This window comes from Sesamum indicum, linkage group LG11, assembly GCF_026168435.1.
Source record: "Sesamum indicum cultivar Baizhima isolate 11 linkage group LG11, ASM2616843v1, whole genome shotgun sequence".
NCBI classification, from domain to species: Eukaryota; Viridiplantae; Streptophyta; class Magnoliopsida; order Lamiales; family Pedaliaceae; genus Sesamum; species Sesamum indicum.
Genome location: NC_142667.1, coordinates 3,007,056 through 3,023,932, shown reverse-complemented (window position 1 = coordinate 3,023,932; position 16,877 = coordinate 3,007,056). Strand labels below are relative to the sequence as shown.

General features: G+C 37.9%; 1 protein-coding gene across 1 annotated transcript; it reads left to right on the top strand.

Annotated features, from left to right (window-relative positions):
- Positions 1-4,261: 4,261 nt before the first annotated feature.
- Positions 4,262-5,749, top strand: LOC148785007 (uncharacterized). The gene is made up of 2 exons (XM_088875666.1): positions 4,262-4,597; positions 4,874-5,749. Exons 1-2 carry the CDS (start codon positions 4,262-4,264, stop codon positions 5,747-5,749), a joined length of 1,212 nt encoding a protein of 403 aa, XP_088731792.1.
- Positions 5,750-16,877: the final 11,128 nt, after the last annotated feature.

The window sequence follows — 16,877 nt, the reverse complement described above, 5'->3', positions numbered from 1 at the left end:
TGTTTGGATATTGACTAAATCCACAATCCCGAGTTGGGAAAAGGATTCTATCAATTCTTGTAGATCTGCTCTCGTTACCTCCATTACTTTATAAATCTGATAGAGGCAATAATCATATCTTCTCTGGATTTCAGCTTTGGAATCTCTATGGCCTTCCCCTTCTGGTATAGAAGAGGTACTTTTCCAAGGGCGTCTCTAATTCGCTCTTTTCTAGATTTTGATGTTTCAGGGTTCTTCCTTTGATTTTTTTTAGATCTGCGATCTCAAACTTCAGATCTGTACGATCCTTGTGTAGATCCAGAAAGATCTTAAGAACCTCGTCCACAGCTCAAAGATTCTATTTTCATAGGTTTATGAATTAACCTATGTCCATAATCTTGAACTGTTTTTTGCATCTCCCTCAGATATTGAGAGTTCTTCGATGTATTCGGCTCGAGTTCTTTCCAGTTAATTTCTTTAATCATAATTTTTAGAACTGACATTATGTAGGAATTTACCTGTTCCGCTTCTCCTGACTGGGATTCTACCATGGACTTCAATGAAGTGTAGACGCCTCACTGCATTTCCTAGTAGTACTTGTCTAACTTCAAAATTTCTCAGCTATTTTTATTCTTCTTTTGGCATGAGAGGTTTTGGATTAATCCTCTTGGGACCGTTGTAACACTTGTCAAGAATTTTCATGAGAAATTCTCTTCTTTGTATTTCTAGAATTCGGAAATATTCCTTGTTATCATTATAACTCAAACTGTCGTTTGGTTCGATTCTCGCTCGAAGAGTCTCCTCCATTAGTAGATAAATAATATCAAAATATAATATAATTATATATTTCTTCAATAAATCTAGGCTCTGATACCATTTTAGGCGACCATGTACAAAAATATGCATTAGAATGCAAAAATAATTGAAACTAGACTAAATTATTCATTTTAAAGCTAGGAAAGGGTAAAATTATCCAAAAATTGGTCAGATTTGTGCGGAGGACTAAAATTGCCAGTTCTAAAGTTACGGGACCAAGAATGCCACCCCCCTTACTTACTGGACTATTTTTGTCATTACGCCTACAAAATATCAATACAATAATAAAATAGATGATATATTCCTTCTATTTGATGGCTTACATATATACGTATGTATTAGATGCAATAAGATTGAAAATAAAATTTGCATCCACCGTAAAAATAGTGCATTGATTGAAAACAATTATGCATTTTTTATGTTGAATATAGTGGAAGCCAAACATGCCCTTACATAGAAAATCCCCACCTATTTTGTCCTCCAAAATTAGGTTGATCGTTTGTTTTCATGGTCAACTTAACGGAAGGTATTCAGGCGGATGAAAATTAAATACTTTGAGTACCAAGTCTGATAACTTAAAAACCTGTGGTACTAAAACTAATAACAAAAAGGGTATACTTTGGGTATTAAATGTGAAATTATCCCTAAAAAATCACATCTACCGTAAAGATAATGCATTGTTTGAAACAATTGTGCATTACATATATGGTAAAACTTCAATAAAAATTCAATCTACAATATAACTATTGCATTGATTAAAGACAATGTATAGTTTAAATGTAATACCATTGATAGTACACATTACAATCTATCATCCAAATTGTGTAATTATTGAAAACATTGCACATATTAAATGCAATAAATATTTCATTAATAAATCCAATCTAATATACAACTAGTGTATCGATGAAAAATAATGTGTATACCCCACGTGTACGAAGATGCAAGATGGCTTCATATATACTTTGGTAACTGAATGAATTTATATTCCATATAGTTGTTGGGTGGAATTTACTCCTAGGAGAGGGGTTTACAACAGTTCACTATAAAAACCAACACCTCTCTCCAATATTTTCACCACCTCAAAAAAATTAACCAAACATCCTAGTCATGTCAAGAGCATATTTCTTAGTCCTTTCGCTTGGTGTGCTTTTGGCAATCCCAGCTATCGCCAATGACAAATTTGACGACAGGCAAGAGCTGCATAAGCGCAAGCCACATCATCCACCTAGACATGCACCAGCACCAACACCAAAGCCTAGTTCACCACATTCACAAGTATTAAATGATGACGTTGAATTTGACGAGAAAATTAATGAGATCGAACTAAAGCAAAAGCGACAACATCTACATAAACATGCACCAGCACCATCACCAAAGGCCAATGCACCACGTTCGAAAGGATCGGACGATGTGGAGGAATTTAATCAAATCAAGCGCAACCACAAGCCATCTCACCCGCCTTCAAGTGCACCAGCACCGTCGCCAAAGCACAAGAAGCAGCCTCCTTCTAGATCCAACTCATTTGGGTTGTTTTAGATTAACTGGGAAAAAATAAGGTTGCTGCTCAATGCAGATGTGACAAGAATTTAGCTAGTTATTTGTCATTCAACTACCACCGCCACAAAACTTTAATATATGAAAATTATTCAGATAATAAATTATCTTAGTGTTGAACAACAATTATGTGAATTTCTGCGTTTTTGTATTACTCACATGAGAATTAATGCATAGATCCATATGATTTGAAGAATTATTCCATAGCAGAAAATAATTACCCACTTTTTTTGCAATTGATGTTTTTTTTCCTTTAATTATTTCTTGATGAAATTTAGGTTATCCTTTTAGTTAATCCTTTTAAGATCTTCTATTATTACGTAAAAGGCCACTGTTAAATTGTACCTCCGTGTGATACATACAAGAAATAAGCAAAGAGCCGCCCTTTTAAAAAAATAATAACACCAAATTAACTCTCGTAATTTCTAAAAATTGTACAAAACACCACTTCACGCGTGTGGGGTAATGCACGCACACTTTTTAAAGTATTACTATTTTTTTATTCTTTCACAACCTTTGGATGTTATCTAATATAAATCGATGGTTCATATTTTAGTTTTAGTAACTATGATGGATTTAAGGTTTTAAACAAATTCGATCAACTGATGTAGACGTATAGCATATGATGACTAAGTAATTTTCTGCTTGTATTTTTCTTAGTGAGATTGCTTTCTACTTCATTTTATTCCCAAGGTTTAGGAAGTGCAAGAGGAAGTCGGCGTCAAGATCCATAGTCCTGCACTTCAAATTACATGATGTATATTGGTAAAAAATATTAACCTGCAAGGGTAAAAAAATAATTTAACATATATGAGGCTCATATTAAACAAATGCAACCCACCACACCATATAACTTCTAACACTACTATAAATACTAAAAATATTAATTTTTTAAGGTAAGCACTATTCATTGATAGTGACTATTTTTCTTGCAAAAAGACCTCCCTAAAAAATTGTGTTTCACTTGATGTATAATTGTGCCGTAGGTAAAATTCACAATTTTATCCCTTCGTAAAAACCTCGACCACATCATCGGGACCGTCTGTGGGAAGGTTTACCTCGACACTGAGTATGCAAACCAGGTCTCGAGCCCGTGACATCCACGACCTGGACGTGATCCGCGAAGCCTAAGTGAACAGGGTGGAACTAAACCCGCCTCGGGAACAATCAATGCCCCAGGAGGTAACCCCCCGACACATGAGCAAACACCCCCTCAACGGGGAAATCCCCCCACTGCGTCAATAATCTCTGCCTGCGCCTCCCACGAGAGCACTTCCCTCGGGAGCTCCACCCCAAGAACTGATGATTCAACTGATGTAAGAGGCCTTGTTAGCCCTGATACGCGATGCGTCTATCCGAGCTGCGGATTAAGCCGTGGCCCAATTTGTAGCGCAACAACCTATGAACCCGCCCCCTCATTCCCCTCACAGAAGTCGAGAATTATCCTCGGCTCCCGAGGAGGAGGAGTAGAGGCGAGAGAAGTAAACAACTGGATTTCCAAACCTGAAGTCGCACAGACTCAAGATCAGAATCTCCGTAATCAAGAATCTTCCACCCCTACCACCTAGAGGAGTCGAGGATTCTTACTTGCCCTTAGCCGTGGCCCCTCTAAGATGTAGCTTGTTTGCCCCGACCATTCTGGCTGAAGTGCTCCCATCAGGTCTCAAGGTGTCGAATCTATCAGAATTTGATGGGACAGGAGACCCATAAGAACACTTAGACAAATGTTACGCCAAGATTCATTGGTACGGTTTGAGGTGATGCCGCTTACTGCAAGGTCTTCCGCACTACGCTCTCGAAATGTGCATTAGTCTGGTTCAACCAACTGCCGACTGGAACTATTTCTAGCCACGAGCAGTTGGTTTAGTGTTTTATGCACCACTTCTCCATGAACAAAAAAGTTCCGAGAATGGCTGCATTTCTATTTACCATCCGCCAAAGGGAGGGCGAGACTCTGAGAGACTACATGCAAAGGTTTGTAGACGCAGTGCATGAGGTTCTCCATGTTAACCATGAGTTATTGACCAGTATTGTCCAACAAAACCTGCTACCAGGAAGATTCAAGGAGTCCATAGCTGGCAAGCCCCCAAGCACTATGGAAGATTTACTTGTGCGCTCCCAAAAATACATCCGCGTTGAGGAGTCGAACGTGTTTGATCCTTCCTCTAACAGAAAAAGGAAGGGTCAGGAAGAGGAAAAAAGAGCCGAAGAAGAAAGACGAATGCAAGCATGTACCTCCGGCTGGGTTCGCTTACTATACCCCCTTGAACGCTCCCAGAAGGGAGATATTGGTTGTAGCTAAGCAACAAGGATTAATCAATCAATGGCCAAGAAAATGAAAGACAACCCTAAGAGGCTTAAGTCCGACAAATATTGTCGTTTCAAACGAGATAGAGGGCACACGACGGAGGAGTGCCACCACTTGAAAAATGAGATAGAAAAGCTGATTCCATGAGAATACTTAAAAGAATACGTCAACAAGGGATCGAATCCCCAACCTTGAGATCCAACGTCCACACAGACCGGGAACAGCGACAACCTCCCCACCACAGGGGTTATCGCAGTAATTTCGGGTGGCCCAGCTAGTGGTGACTCGGCTAATGCAAGAAAGGCTCTCGCTCGAGCAGCTAGGGGAAACCATGCACAAACCCCTATTCAAGTTCACAATACTAGTTCGAAACAAAAGGATGAGATTTCATTCAACCAGCAAGACTTGGAACTAATGAGGAATCAAAACAACGACGCCTTGGTCATCTCTGCAACGATCTCCAACTTTTGGGTCAAAAAGATTTTAGTGGATAGTGGGAGTTCAACGGATATTATATTCCAAAACGCGTATGTCCAATTAGGGATTGATAATGCGCAACTTCAGAAGGTGAACGCCCCACTCACAGGTTTCAGCGGCGCTATGATCGAACCAGTAGGGGAGGTGACGCTACCATTATCCCTCGGTTCCTATCCAAAGAGGTCCATAAAATTGGTGAAGTTCCTCATGGTGAAGGCTCCATCCACCTACAACGTAATCTTGGGGAGACCAAGCTTAAACCTCTTCCGAGCGATAGCGTCTACTTTCCACCTGAAACTTAAATTCTCCACTTCTGACGATGTGAGGGAAGTCGTGGGGGACGAGAGAATGGCAAGGGAATGCTACGTGAATACCCTTAAAAGATCGCGTGAGAAATTGAACGAAGCGGCCGATGAAAAAACAAGGAGAAAGATGACTGATGAGAGATATGAGATAAGAGACGGCCCGAAAGAGCACGTAGGAGCAACATGTGGGGAAAAAAGAGTTGAAGCCGTGGAAGAGCTAAAGGTGATCCATCTCTCCGTAGACGACGACAAGACAATGAAGATAGACATAGCGATGTGCCAGTCTACTGAAGAGAATTTAACTTAATTTTTGATCGAAAATGAGGAAGTGTTTGCATGGAGCATGATGGATTTCTATGGGATCCCACCAGACGTTATCACTGACCAGCTCAATGTAAATCCCGAAGCAAACCTGTAAAGGAAAAAAAAGGACATTTGGGCTGGAGAGAAGTCAAGCAATAAAATCGAAAGTGGATAAGCTGCTTAAAGCCAAGCACATACGCCCGGTGCAATACCCCGAGTGGTTGGCTAATGTTCTCTTGGTTCCAAAGCGAAAAATTTACTTGAAAAGTTCGAAGAAGCCTCTATTGTTCAGGTGTCGAGAACAAATAATGTTGTGGCTGACCAACTAGCCAAGTTAGCAAACTCGATGGCAGCCATTCGAAATAGGAGAATCACTTTTCTCTCGTTGGAAAGAGCCGCGATAGAGGAGCAAGAGGAGATTATGTGCGCGGACCTAACGCCCCCAACTTTGAAAAAAGGGATCGTCAGATTCCTAACTGATGGAACTGTACCAAGGAACCAAAAAAAGAGGTGAAGGCCTTGAGAGGAAGAGCATCCCGCTTCGTTATGATGGATAGAGAGTTGTACAAACGTAGTTTCTCGCTGCCCCTCATAGAGTGCCTAATTCCTGAAGAGGGAACTTATGTCCTAAGAGAGATACATGAGGAAATTTGTGGAAACCACCTTGGAGGAAAGGGCTCAGCGGAGAAAGCCCTCAGGCAGGGGTTCTTCTAGCCAACGATGCTCTCCGATGCACATGAGTTGGTAAGGCGATGCAGGGCATGCCAAGAACATGCAAACATTAATCACCAGCTGGCAGCACTAATGTAGCCCTTGGAAAGTCCCTGTCCTTTTGATCTAGTTGGGCCTTTTCTGCAAAACAAAGAAAGTTCTTGATCGTCGTTGTGGACTTTTTTACAAAGTGGATAGAGGCCAAACCATTAGCCAAAATATCAGAAAAGAAGTGATCAAGTTCCAATTAAAGAACATCATATGCCGTTTTGGCATCCCCAGCACCATAATATCTACAATGGGACTCAGTTTTTTTGGGGAATAAACTTAAGTACTGATGCAAGGGGCTGGCGATCAAATAATTCTTCACATCAGTTAGTAATCTCCAAGCAAACGGACAAACGGAGGTCACCAACCGAACAATCCTTCAACACTTGAAGGCTCGGTTGGGAACCGCAAAGGGGGCTTGGGTGGATGAGCTCCCTAGCGTTTTATGGGAATATCGAATGATGCCAAGGACTCCTACATTAGAATCCCTGTTTAACCAATCTTATCGGACATATGCCGTAGTGCCGGCGGAAATAAGAGATCTCAATTGGCGAGTGAAACATTGCAATCTAGACTACAAGGAGCAAGGATTGAGGATGAACCTAAACTTTGTCGAAGAGCCAAAGAAAAAGCCACAATCTGGGCCACTATGTACAGAACCAGAATGGCTAAGCCATACAATGCGAGAGTCTAGCCAAGAAATTTTTCAGTGGGAGATCTGGTGATGCAAAAAGCTGAGGTTTCGGGCCCCATTGAGAAGTTGGATCCAAAGTGGGAAGGCCCTTACAAGGTATAGAGGTGGTGAATGCAGAGGCTTACAAGTTGCAACAGCTCGATGGATAGAACATCCCTCGTACGTAGAACATCGCAAATCTCAAGAAGTATTACTGTTAAGTTCTCTGGGTAGATAAAGTTCACTTTTTGAATATTTTGTAATAGGGGGCAAAGTAGAAGTGTAACGTTTTTATCCCTCCCCGTCGACCCCTTGTGAAACTCTTGTAATTCACGCCCAAGTAATGAAGTTAATTTTCTAGTTGTAGTTGAAAATTTCTTTGATAAGGGGGATCTATGGATTTTCGATAGGCCCCCTTGAGGTACCAAATGCCCCGGGACCCCTAACTGAAAATCCGTTAAAGATCAACCCCCAGCAACGTTGTCCCCTAAGAATTTTTCCCTTCCCTAAATGAAGTTGGCAGAGATCCAACTCCGGGACTCGAGCAAAATCATCCCTTGAGGCATCACCCAATCAAAATACATTGCGTAACAAAAGGCAAACTCATCCCAAAAAGATACAACATGAGTAACATAAAGCCGATTAAGTATAATACTACAATCGCGGGTTAGAACCGCCTACTTACAAAAGCGCCCCATATGAGGCGAAGCGGTCACCCTAAATAATATGTGTTGATTACATGCCGGGAGTCAAGCCCATACTAAACAAACTAATCCGATTACATGCCGAGATTAAATCCTAAGTAACAAACGGAAAACTACAAAGCTTTTAAACTTGGGGGGCTCAACCGTCGGCAACTTCCACCACCTTTTCTTCACCCTCCGATACCTCAGGATCAAGGAGTCCAATGTCCTCTTCAACAATCCGGCTTTTCTCTCGAAGGGTTCAACGAAGGACACGATAACACCTTCGAATTGCATCATCGTGAATAGGAGCTGTCGTGTCAGTTAAGATCATATCGAAGTCCTCTAATTCCTGGAACCTCGAGACCACCTCCTCTTGAGTCTTAGCAATAAAAGCAACACTAGATGCAGAGGCCAAAAATTTCCTCCCAGTAGATATCTCTCGCTCAAATTGATGCTCCCAAGAGGCAATATTTTCGAAAGCCTCATCCCTCTCCTCCTTAAGTCAGGAAAAATCGCCTCCCATTGCTCCAAAGCAACCTCCAAACGCCTCATTTCCGCCAACAGGGCGGCTCGTCAATTTTTTGCCGCTGTTATCACAACCAGAGCCTACAAAAATAAAACAAATCACTCAAAACCGACAGAATCAAACGGAGTGGAAAGGTAAAAACACAACACAAATCCGAGCCATGTTCTCATCCAGTAACTCATCCATTTGCTCTTCCGAAAGGTCCGCAACCCGACTTAAGCCATCTTCACTCACGACGCCTTGGGTGCGGCTCCAGTAGGACGAAACACCTCCAGCGTGGCTCCTCCCCTGTAGCACAAGCATGCCCTCCGACAAGGAAACGGCGCCTCTTTGCCTCTTTGGGGGAGGAGAAGGACCAACCGGTGGAGTCGAAAGAGAACCGGAATGGCCGCTCCCAGTGGAGACCCCATGGGGCGTGATAGAAACAGAGCTCCACTTGTGGCGGTGCTGACTCTTGGTCGCATTTCTTCTATTCCTTAACCACCGCCTTGCTGGCACGTACGACGTCGATCTCAAGCTTCTTATTTGAAACATAATCAATTTAGCGCAAAAAAACCCGAATCAAGTTCATGCAAAAAAAGAAAAAAAAATGCAAACGATATAGCGGAACAATTTAAATACCGTATGCAATTACAAGGGAATACCAGAAGGGAAATAATGAGCGATGTCCATCATTCGGCTAAACAACCCCACCACCATAAACCCCTGACACAATTTTTCAAACTCCTTACGATGAGTAATCTTGATATGCGAGCTACTCCACTACGAGACCAAACCCCAACCATAATCTCTAACGTAAAAATTTTTCCTTCCAAGGACCCTTAGAGGAAACAAACCCGTTTAAAAACCTACAAGCCTTCTGCGGACGAAAGTAAAAATACCGCCCGTTATCAGAAGAAGTAGACACTTCCGCCACGCGAAGGACAGTCTATAAAGCGTGAAAGCTCTCTAGAGTTAACGGAAGCCCCAACTCTAAAAAGACGACATCGCCAACACTCAAAACACATAAACGAACTCGACTTAAGTTGGCTGACACAAATACCATCCGAATTACCTTGACAAGTAAGGAATAAGTTTCATAAATAGTGAAACACCCAATTGGAGGATCCCTAATCCTCCGACCCCGAGAGCGAAGAATAAACTTGTGTGCGGAAGGTACTCTGAAAGTTACGCGAATGATGGCAAGCTGCTCTCTAGTCAAACTGCTATCACAAGTACCGATATCCACCATGCGACAACGTGGAATGCGGCGACGAGGAACGCCCTGACGCCTCCATCAACTCCCAACGCAACAACTACACTCGATCGGGCGGACACCTCGGTGACTTTGGCTCCCTCACTGTCACTTTCAACCTCTTTCCCCTCACTCTCAGTCTCATCTTCCTCACTGACAACCTCATCGTCACTCTCACATCGCTCAGTGTAAGCCTCCCCATCCTCACCGTTAGATGCTATTCATCAAATTGTTCGCTACGTCTAAACCCGTCGAGTTTAATTCAAAGGCAGATAAATCCTCTAAATTCTCACCTGAGTCAAAAGAAGGACACTTAGGTAAACTCACAATCGCGGCAATACGATCGGGTGAATAACCTTCTAGATATGGAGGAAGATCACCCCAAACGTCAAAAACTTTTTCGGCAAGTGGAAAAAAGCCCGTAACTTCCCCTCTACCGAGCCCCGACACCGAACCAACCGAGGTGCGATCGTGAGTTGGGAGGGGGATCTCATCCCCCCAACCCGAGGCACCGCCTCGGGCCAGGGGAAGGGCCTTGCCTCCAGCTAAAGGCGCTGCCTCGAGCCGGCGGTAGGGCGCCTTTCCTCCACCTCGAAGTTGCGCCTCGCGCCTCCCCCCACCTTCGCCGTGCCCCCCGTTCGGTCGGGTATGCCGTTGTCTGTCGACCACTTTCACAATCATCCTCCCCACTCCACATTTCAATCAAAGAAGCAAAATACAAAACAAGAACACCAAATGAAGAAGAAACAAACTTTAACTAAGGAAGATAGTTACCTTTGCTAGCCATTGTGGAGAAAATGAATTTGGGAGTTAGAAATGCAAATGGAAGGAATGCAAATGAAAGGAGAAAAATATAAGTGAGTAGGTGGAAGATAATTAATAGCTCCCACCCACCCACTCCCATTTATTAAGCTTAGTAAATTTTCTTAATTGTTTAGTCTCGCACAAAATATTACACTGGCAAGTGCATATTCCATCCGAGAACGGGGGACTGTATAATATATATTGGTAGGGCTGGCAACGGGTCGAGCTCGAGTCGAGCTCGATACAATATTTTCGAGCTTGAGCTCGATTTGTCGAGTTCGAGTTTGAGCTGTCGAGCTCGAGCTCGCGAATTTGTTCCAGAAATTGCACCAGAATGGAGGCGGGAAGGAGAGGAATTTTACAACATTACATACAAATTTTTTCAGAAATTTTGCTAATCGATAATGGTCTTCCATACAACATTACAACTCTTATAAAAGCAAACAACAACAATAAGAATTAAACAAATCATTGTCCATTGAAAACACACCCAAACCCAAGAAAAAGAATTAAATAAGATGTGCTAAAAACACAGCCAAACCCAAGAAAAAGAAGAACAAGTAAAATGCAACACAGAAATAAAGATTACCTGAAAGCCATACTGGTCGCCGTCCTTGTTGCTAACTTACCGTCCTTGTTGCCGTGAGTTTGGGGCTAGGGTTCTAAGAGATGGGTTTTGGGAAGAAATGAGAGGAGAAAGATGGAAGCCGTACTCGTTGCCGTACTCGTTGTTGTACTCGTCGCCGTCCTTGTTGTCGACCTGCCGTCTTTGTTGCCGTGAGTTTGGGGTTAGGGATCCAAAAGATGGATTTGGGGAAGAATTGAGAGAGGAGAAAGAATGGAGAAGAAACAGAAAGAGAGAAAGAAAGAGGAAGAAGAAACGAGAACAAGAGAGAGAGTGATGGGTTGTTTATTTTTGACTTTTTGTATTACTACTACTACTACTAATATTTTTATTATTATTATTTTTATTATTATTATTATTATTATTATTATTATTATTATTATTACTATTATTATTTTAAATCATGAGATTAAATTATAAAATTTTTACATAGATATAGTTGAAATTAATATATGTTCACAATTTACAAAATTTATATATTTATAAATGTTAGTAACATTGATGTAACTATCATGTTATATAACTGAACAACATGGGTTAATCGAGCCATCAGAATTCAGATCAGACCGTTAGATATGATAAAACTTACAAAAGAATATTTTGGTAAAGTTTTAGACTTATTGGATATACGGATGTCGAGATATCCTCGAATTCAAAATTTCCTCTTTTATGGTAAATATTGACAATATAGTAGAAAAAGAATAAAGAGAGATTTGACTCGCTAAAAATCAATTATTGGGTTGTTTAAAGTGCATGCTAAGATCTCCAACTCTTCATCATCCATTTGATTTTCTTTAGTATTGCCAGACTCTGATGGAATGCCTATTAAACTAAGAGCATATAACAAAGATTAGAGTTAAAATTCAACCAAACTAAAATCAGTTATCTTTGTAAAAAATTATATGCTACTTAGCTTCTATTTTCTTTTCGATCACTGACAACATGGACATTACCTATTTTACTTGTACTTGCATCCTCAATCTGAATGTTTATGGAGTTTCAATGCGGGTCACGAAAAAATGACATAACAGTGCGTTAATTTTTTATAATCTTCTACAACTGAAAAGTCAAAAAACAAAACATATCCACATAAATTTCGGTCATAAATAAAATCGAATTAAGGATTTTGAATTTACCTGTGCAAGAATTTTATCATTCCTTCGGCAGCTAAATAGGATAAACGTAGCAATCTCCTTTAATAAGCGGAAGTTTTGAGTGACTTTGTCATGAATATAGTGCAATTGTATGAAAATTTTGGCTGAAAAATGTTAGTTATATTACATTAGTTTTGCATAACTAAAGAATTACAAGTTATTTTTGTAAAATATTAAATAATTATTACCTTGTCACTTGTGTTTGATGCATTTCGCTTTCTTTTTTGTAATCTCCAACCCTCTAGTCGTTCTTGCAAGGATAACTTGTATCTTGGTTTGATTTTTATGGATTCAATAATTTCCGTTAGAGGAACCACGTCTTGTTGGAGAGCGAGTTTCTTCTCTTTTAAATCGAATTTTACATCATTATTTTATACAATTATGTGATACATGTCCCTTTCCCCTACTTCAACCTGAGATATGTATGTTAGTAGGATAGACAAGTTTATTTTAAAAATTATAATATCAAGTTCTTGAGATAAAAATGTGTGTGATAGCAAAAATGCACATGATTGCACGCTAATATTTAATTTTGTTTCTTTTTAGTGCATGAGGGCCAGAGATAATTAAAATAATTTATTACCTTGTCACTTGTATTTGATGCATTTCGCTTTCTATTTTATAATATCCAACCCTCTAGTCGTTCTGCAAGTATAACTTGTATCTTGGTTTGATTTTTATGAATTTAATAATTTCCGTTAGTGGAACCACGTCTTGTTGGAGAGTGAGTTTCTTCACTTTTGTATCTAATTTTTCAGCATTATTTTGTACAATTATGTGATACATGTCCCTTTCCTCTGCTTCAACCTGAGATATGTATGTAAGTAGGATAGACGAGTTTATTTTAAAAATCATAATATCAAGTTTGAGATGAAGAAACGTAAATGTGTGTAATAGCAAAAATGCACGTGATTGCACACTAATATCTAATTTTGTTTCTTTTTATTGGATGAGGGCTGGAGATAATTAAAATAATTTAATAACTTTTCGGCAAAAAAACGTGTTATATAATAATTAAAGAACAAATAAAAAATTATCAATAAAATAATAAAATTGATTTGTACAAGCCTAATCGAATTTGTCATTGGGCAACTATATCAAATGATTAAAAAGAAAAAAAAGAAGAAGATGCTCGAATTCAAAATTTCCTCTTTTATGGTAAATATTGACAATATAGTAGAAAAAGAATAAAGAGAGATTTGACTCGCTAAAAATCAATTATTCGGTTGTTTAAAGTGCATGCGAAGATCTCCAACTCTTCATCATCCATTATCATTTTGTTTAGTATTGCCCGACTCTGATGGAATGCCTATTAAACTAAGAGCATATAACAAAGATTAGAGTTAAAATTCAACCAAACTAAAATCAGTTATCTTTGCAAAAAATTATATGCTACTTAGCTTCTATTTTCTTTTCGATCACTGACAACATGGACATTTCCTATTTTACTTCTACTTGCATCCTCAATCTGAATGTTTATGGAGTTTCAATACGGGTCACGAAAAAATGACATAACAATGCGTTAATTTTTTATAATCTTCTACAACTGAAAAGTCAGAAAACAAAACATATCCACATAAATTTTGGTCATAAATAAAATCGAATTAAGGATTTTGAATTTACCTGTGCAAGAATTTTATCATTCCTTCGGCAGCTAAATAGGATAAACGTAGCAATCTCCTTTAATAAGCGGAAGTTTTGAGTGACTTTGTCATGAATATAGTGCAATTGTATGAAAATTTTGACTGAAAAATGTTAGTTATATTACATTAGTTTTGCATAACTAAAGAATTACAAGTTATTTTTGTAAAATATTAAATAATTATTACCTTGTCACTTGTGTTTGATGCATTTCGCTTTCTTTTTTGTAATCTCCAACCCTCTAGTCGTTCTTGCAAGGATAACTTGTATCTTGGTTTGATTTTTATGGATTCAATAATTTCCGTTAGAGGAACCACGTCTTGTTGGAGAGCGAGTTTCTTCTCTTTTAAATCGAATTTTACATCATTATTTTATACAATTATGTGATACATGTCCCTTTCCCCTACTTCAACCTGAGATATGTATGTTAGTAGGATAGACAAGTTTATTTTAAAAATTATAATATCAAGTTCTTGAGATAAAAATGTGTGTGATAGCAAAAATGCACATGATTGCACGCTAATATTTAATTTTGTTTCTTTTTAGTGCATGAGGGCCAGAGATAATTAAAATAATTTATTACCTTGTCACTTGTATTTGATGCATTTCGCTTTCTATTTTATAATATCCAACCCTCTAGTCGTTCTGCAAGTATAACTTGTATCTTGGTTTGATTTTTATGAATTTAATAATTTCCGTTAGTGGAACCACGTCTTGTTGGAGAGTGAGTTTCTTCACTTTTGTATCTAATTTTTCAGTATTATTTTGTACAATTATGTGATACATGTCCCTTTTCTCTGCTTCAACCTGATATATGTATGTAAGTAGGATAGACGAGTTTATTTTAAAAATCATAATATCAAGTTTGAGATGAAGAAACGTAAATGTGTGTAATAGCAAAAATGCACGTGATTGCACACTAATATCTAATTTTGTTTCTTTTTATTGGATGAGGGCTGGAGATAATTAAAATAATTTAATAACTTTTCGGCAAAAAAACGTGTTATATAATAATTAAAGAACAAATAAAAAATTATCAATAAAATAATAAAATTGATTTGTACAAGCCTAATCGAATTTGTCATTGGGCAACTATATCAAACGATTAAAAAAAAAAAAAAAGAAAAAGATGCTCGAATTCAAAATTTCCTTTTTTATGGTAAATATTGACAATATAGTAGAAAAAGAATAAAGAGAGATTTGACTCGCTAAAAATCAATTATTCGGTTGTTTAAAGTGCATGAGAAGATCTCCAACTCTTCATCATCCATTTGATTTTGTTTAGTATTGCCCGACTCTGATGGAATGCCTATTAAACTAAGAGCATATAACAAAGATTAGAGTTAAAATTCAACCAAACTAAAATCAGTTATCTTTGCAAAAAATTATATGCTACTTAGCTTCTATTTTCTTTTCGATCACTGACAACATGGACATTTCCTATTTTACTTCTACTTGCATCCTCAATCTGAATGTTTATGGAGTTTCAATACGGGTCACGAAAAAATGACATAACAATGCGTTAATTTTTTATAATCTTCTACAACTGAAAAGTCAGAAAACAAAACATATCCACATAAATTTTGGTCATAAATAAAATCGAATTAAGGATTTTGAATTTACCTGTGCAAGAATTTTATCATTCCTTCGGCAGCTAAATAGGATAAACGTAGCAATCTCCTTTAATAAGCGGAAGTTTTGAGTGACTTTGTCATGAATATAGTGCAATTGTATGAAAATTTTGGCTGAAAAATGTTAGTTATATTACATTAGTTTTGCATAACTAAAGAATTACAAGTTATTTTTGTAAAATATTAAATAATTATTACCTTGTCACTTGTGTTTGATGCATTTCGCTTTCTTTTTTGTAATCTCCAACCCTCTAGTCGTTCTTGCAAGGATAACTTGTATCTTGGTTTGATTTTTATGGATTCAATAATTTCCGTTAGAGGAATCACGTCTTGTTGGAGAGCGAGTTTCTTCTCTTTTAAATCGAATTTTACATCATTATTTTATACAATTATGTGATACATGTCCCTTTCCCCTACTTCAACCTGAGATATGTATGTTAGTAGGATAGACAAGTTTATTTTAAAAATTATAATATCAAGTTCTTGAGATAAAAATGTGTGTGATAGCAAAAATGCACATGATTGCACGCTAATATTTAATTTTGTTTCTTTTTAGTGCATGAGGGCCAGAGATAATTAAAATAATTTATTACCTTGTCACTTGTATTTGATGCATTTCGCTTTCTATTTTATAATATCCAACCCTCTAGTCGTTCTGCAAGTATAACTTGTATCTTGGTTTGATTTTTATGAATTTAATAATTTCCGTTAGTTGAACCACGTCTTGTTGGAGAGTGAGTTTCTTCACTTTTGTATCTAATTTTTCAGCATTATTTTGTACAATTATGTGATACATGTCCCTTTCCTCTGCTTCAACCTGAGATATGTATGTAAGTAGGATAGGCGAGTTTATTTTAAAAATCATAATATCAAGTTTGAGATGAAGAAACGTAAATGTGTGTAATAGAAAACATGCACGTGATTGCACACTAATATCTAATTTTGTTTCTTTTTATTGGATGAGGGCTGGAGATAATTAAAATAATTTAATAACTTTTCGGCAAAAAAACGTGTTATATAATAATTAAAGAACAAATAAAAAATTATCAATAAAATAATAAAATTGATTTGTACAAGCCTAATCGAATTTGTCATTGGGCAACTATATCAAACGATTAAAAAAAAAAAAAAGAAAAAGATGCTCGAATTCAAAATTTCCTCTTTTATGGTAAATATTGACAATATAGTAGAAAAAGAATAAAGAGAGATTTGACTCGCTAAAAATCAATTATTCGGTTGTTTAAAGTGCATGCGAAGATCTCCAACTCTTCATCATCCATTTGATTTTGTTTAGTATTGCCCGACTCTGATGGAATGCCTATTAAACTAAGAGCATATAACAAAGATTAGAGTTAAAATTCAAACAAACTAAAATCAGTTATCTTTGGAAAAAATTATA